General features: G+C 43.0%; 1 protein-coding gene across 1 annotated transcript; it reads left to right on the top strand.

The window, feature by feature from the left end:
* Nucleotides 1-1,983: 1,983 nt before the first annotated feature.
* Nucleotides 1,984-4,892, top strand: LOC112115549 (cathepsin E-like; the record flags this gene model as incomplete). Its single annotated transcript, XM_026662870.1, has 3 exons — nucleotides 1,984-2,183; nucleotides 3,596-3,718; nucleotides 4,748-4,892. Coding segments are annotated over 3 exons (468 nt in total), but the record flags the coding sequence as incomplete, so codon positions are not given.
* Between the last annotated feature and the right edge of the window lie 381 nt (nucleotides 4,893-5,273).

Raw genomic sequence — 5,273 nt, 5'->3', positions numbered from 1 at the left:
ACAACAAATTTTGAAGGAAAGCAGACATTGTCTGTGATTTTTTCTGCTTTTTAAAAACCCCTAGTTTTTGATCCAAAAAAGTTTTGATGGAAAATATTTGTCCAACCCTTTTAATGAGCTTTAGTGCCTTTTAGCACTAGCTAATGCTGAGAACCAGTGATACCTTGTAAAGGTGACTTGAAAAGAAGTTTTCTCAAAACAGGGTTTGTGCCGAGATGCAGAAGGTTTTTAAATGTTTATTTTCCCCAGGGCTGCTGGGGAGAGGGGGGCAAGTGAGGCAATTTGCCCCGGGCCCCGCAGGGGCCCCCATGAGAATATAGTATTCTATAGTATTGCAACTTTTTTTTATGGAAGGGGTCCCTGAAATTGCTTTGCCCCAGGCCCCCTGAATCCTCTGGGTGGCCCTGAATTTTACCAGGTGTCCCATATTCAGGATAGGGAAATATGGTCACCCTGCCTCAAACCCAGTTCACATTGGGTCAGACAGAGGGACTTAGGCCCCCCAGAGGGGCAGGGCCCCATTGGATGCTGGCTGACATGGGGGGGATAGGAAGAGAAGCACAGACCTCCCTGCAGGGACAGGGTCTCCCCGGTCCTGCTTTACTCACAGGGGTTCAGAAAGAGAGGCCAGACCCCTCCCCCAGAGAGGAGTAAAGACTCCCAAATCACTCAAAAGGGAAAGGAAGAAGGGTTTGGACCCCCATAGGGGCAGGGCCCTCCAGATCCCAACTCACACATGGAGGACCCCAGCTCTCCTTAGGTTTCAGGATTATTGCTGCCCTATTCTCCCACACCCTTGGTGTGTGGGATGTCCCCCAGCCCTTGGCCATTGCCCGGAGGGATGGGAGGCATCTCCACCTATTCCCCAACCACTTAGCCTGGGTAGGATGAAGAGAGTGGGGGAGAAGCAGGAGGGGCTGTGGTGGTGGCTTCAAAGAGGAGGGGGGAATGTGGGGTTGACAGGCCGCCACTTCTCCTGTCACCCATTTTCATGTCCCCCACCCCTACTGCCCATCCCCACTTATACTGCCTCAATTTGGGGAAGATCAGACCCATAGTTTGAGCCCCAAGTGTGGGCAAGAAAGAAGAACCAAGTAATTGTGTAAATAGTTTTTTTAGGGGGGGCTGTATCTTGGGAATCTGTGGCTCAAATTACCCCAAATTTGGACCCGTAACCCTATCCCATATTCCCGTAAGGTACGGGAAATTTCAAGACAATCTGAGATAGCAATTGGATTTTAGAGCACTTAGAATTGTTATCTTTTAAACAGTGATTCAACCTTAACTATAGCAAAGCTGCTGGTTCACACTATCAGAGCTGCCAGTCCACTAAAAATAATAAAAACATAGTTTTGAAATTAGAAAAGGATATTGTCCTTTGTTATTGTCTAGTGTTAGACTTCTTCCTTCCTGAGAGCACAGTGACATACAGCACTGTGGCAATATGACATAAAGAGAAACGCACAACATGTGTAGTCCTGGAACAATTGCATCTTGTTCCAGCATGGCCCTTCCTGTCTCTTGTTTGAGAAGGCTATGGGTTGACTAGAATTAGGGCAGACGTCTTCCACCTTGCCTTTCCCTTTTGACTGTGGTTTTCTGGCATGAGTTTATGAACAAATGACAGCAGAATTAGGCCATTAGAAGGGAATTGCTTTCTAAAATATAACTGTCTTCAGTGCATGATGCCTGCTAATATTAATACAACTAACACAATTACTGGAAAGCTCTGTACATTTAGGATGACCAGATAGCGACTGTGAAAAAATGGGATGGGGGGGGGGGGATAATAGGCACCTATCTAAGAAAAAGTCCCCAAAAATGGGACTGTCCCTATAAAAACAGGACATCTGGTCACCCTATGTACATCACATTTGATAAAACTAATACATCTAAAAACCTGATGTGTATATAAAATGTGGTTATTTCTGTAATCTGCTCTGACTTTACTTTTCATTTGTTCCCTTTTGTAATAACAAACAGATTAGCAACATTTCCATCCAGGGGCAGGACTTTGGAGAGTCTATCTTTGAGCCCGGCATGACTTTTGCTCTTGCACGCTTTGATGGCGTGCTAGGTTTAGGATACCCTTCTTTAGCAGTTGGCAGTGCTCTTCCAGTATTTGACAGCATAATCAACCAACATCTGGTAGAGGAGCCAGTGTTTTCCTTCCACTTGAACAGGTCAGTTTTTAACACTGAATAAAGGGACACTGTCAAAAGAAGCAAATTTTAACTGTAGATTAAGAAACCATCCATTTGTATGTGTTTCATCTCCAGAAAGGACATTTTCAAGAGTAGGTCTAGACAGAAGCACCAGTGGGGAACATAGTAACTAAAATCATATTTACAGAAATGCTATTAAACTTATATCTTTAAAATAAACACTTGTAGATGCACTGTATAATACACAATTAATGTGCAAACCACTGAGAACTCCAATGAAGTCTCTTGATCTATTAATCTGATGAATGGTCTACATTTGAAATTTTTTTAAATGAAAAATGGACTTTTTAAAAAAATAAGATGCCAAAGGAAACTTTTCATTGTTTTGAAAATTTCCAATTATTGGATCATTATTTTTTTTTAAATCCACTTTTTTTGTTTGAAACAACAACAACAACAAAGTCAGTTTAGTATTTTAGGCTGTTTTTTCATTTTTACACCTCTCCCTTTCCTTTTTTGCATTTTGTCACTGAAAAGGCATGTGAAAAGAAAAAGGAGGAAAAAGAAAAAAACGAATCTATTTTGTTGAATCAGAAAATTTAGAAAATGTTTACAAAGCATATTTACCAGCTTTTGACCAGTGCTAATAAGAACAGTTACATCTGACTTTCTTAGGCTAGGTCTACACTACAGCGGGGGTCCGACCTAAGATACGCAACTTCAGCTACGTGAATACCGTAGCTGAAGTTGCGTATTTTAGGTCGACTTACCTGGCTGTGAGGACGGGGGAAAGTCGACCGCTGCCGCGCTGCCGTCGATTCCGCTGCCGCCTCTTGCCGCGGTGGATTTCCGGAGTCGACGGCAGAGCGATCAGGGATCGATTTTATCGCGTCTTCACTAGACGCGATAAGTCGATCCCAGAAAACCGATTGCCTGCCGCCGGACCCTCCGGTAAGTGTAGACAAGCCCTTACAGTGTCTTGGGCACTCAGAGAGTTGTTTCGTCAGCTAGTAGGAGATGAACAGAATGGCGGTGCTGAAGTCGAGCGACAGTATTTCAGAAGAAAAGGGGCCATGTTCTAATCCCAGTCACACCTAGAGTAACTCCATTTCAATCACTAGATTTACCCTGGATTTATTCTGGGGTAAACGAGACCAAAAACTGGCCTAAGGCACTTGTTTCTAATCTCACTTCTAAACCCTCTACAACCCCTAACGTTTTTAGTAAGGGGTTTAGACTGGAGGCTCTGATTTGGCGCCATCTCTAAGTATAATTATAAAATTAGAAGTTTTAGACTTCCATTGCAACATACACATTTGAAAAAGACATGAAAGGGTTGAAATTGAAAGCTGATTTTTCCTCCCTACTCCCATGTCCCACTTAAATTTTATGTCATCCAGTTTACATATTTATTTGTTTTACATTTTTAGAGGAGAAGACATTGAAAATGGTGGTGAATTGATACTCGGGGGTATAGACCATTCCCTTTACAAAGGTTCAATTCACTGGGTTCCAGTTACTGAGAAAAGCTACTGGCAAATTCATGTTAACAAGTATGTATGCATGTCTATAAATCTGATGATGATAAATCTGTGCCTCTCTGTGTAAGCAAATTAAAATCCCAGGACATCTGTGCTACAGTAGCCACCCTGGATGTACTGCCTCCCCAAAACAGTGCTTCTGGGAAAGATCTGAAGATAATTAGTGTATCCCCTGCTGCAATAATATTTCTGGAAGCACTAACTTTGGTGGCTGGTACTTGGAGGAGTGTCCTTTATTAGCAGGTCACATTAAGGGCCTAGTGGACATCCGTGGGAATTGTGGGAATCCTTACTGTCCTGAGTAAAGGATATTCATGTGATCTGGAGGCACTGAGTTCAATTCCTGCTTGCCACAGCCTTCCTGTGTGACAGCGGTCTAGTCACTTAGGCCATGTCTACACGAGAGAGTTTACAGTGGCACAGCTGTACTATGCACCTTGGCTACAGTAAAATCTCTTGTGTAGCTGCTCTGTGCCGACGGAATTACTCCTCCCACAACGAGCGGGAGAAGCTCTCCCACAAACATAGCGCTTTCCACACCGGCACTTATGTTGGTGTAACTTATGTCGCTCGGTGGGAGGGGGTGTTTTTTCACACCCCTGAGCGGCGCAAGTTATACTGATATAAGTGGTAGTGTAGACATGGCCTTAGCCTTGCCATGCCTCAGTTCCTACTATTTAAAATGATTGTAATAATAATAGTGCCCAACCTTGAATACATTCATTGATGTTTGTGAGATGCTCAGAGTATATATTGGTTGGGGTCAGATCAGTGTTAGACCTTAACCTCCTACATGTTCAGAAGAGCAGATGAGACACACACACAAATTATTTCCAAAGCTCTCTTGCCCTAGTTTTCTGTGAACACTATCCTTCTTTTGGAATCAGGACAGCTCTAAAGTCAGTATAAATTTTGAACTAGATGCTTGTATTTTAACTGGCAGCATAGCCTTGCTTAAATTCCCTGCTAATTGTGTCATCACTCTTCATGTATCTGCACTCTCTGTTTAAAGTGTATGTGTTTTGTTTTTTCCACATGCAGCATAAAAATCCAGGGACAGGTTGCGCTTTGCTTCCATGGTTGTGAAGCCATTGTTGATTCAGGCACTTCTCTTATTACCGGCCCTTCTTTACAAATAAGACAACTACAGGAGCATATCGGGGCCAGTCCAACACAAACTGGAGAGGTAAAAACCATAGAGCGGGACAAAAAACTCAGAGGAAGTGAAGTAATGATTTGATACAAATGCTGATGTGAGGGGGGAAGGGAAAGAGATAAAATGATTAAAATTAGGCACAAAGTAGGGACTAGGAGAAAAGCTTGCTGCCTGCACAGAGCTGAAAGCAGGGGAACATATTAGATTTATATTGTTTTCATCCTTTCCTGCCACCTCTGTTTCCAAGATATCTCTTCCCTCATTAAAGGGGACATGATAGCAGTTTTCAGGTATTTAAAAGGGTATCATAAGGAGGAGGGAGAAAACTTGTTCACCTTAGCCTCTAAGGATAGAACAAGAAGCAGTGGGTTTAAACTGCAGCAAGGGAGGTCTAGGTTGGACATTAGGAAA

The sequence above is a fragment of the Terrapene carolina genome, unplaced genomic scaffold (assembly GCF_002925995.2).
Source record: "Terrapene carolina triunguis isolate 2854851 unplaced genomic scaffold, T_m_triunguis-2.0 Scaffold30982, whole genome shotgun sequence".
NCBI lineage: Eukaryota > Metazoa > Chordata > Testudines > Emydidae > Terrapene > Terrapene triunguis.
This window is presented reverse-complemented; position numbering and strand designations above follow the sequence as displayed.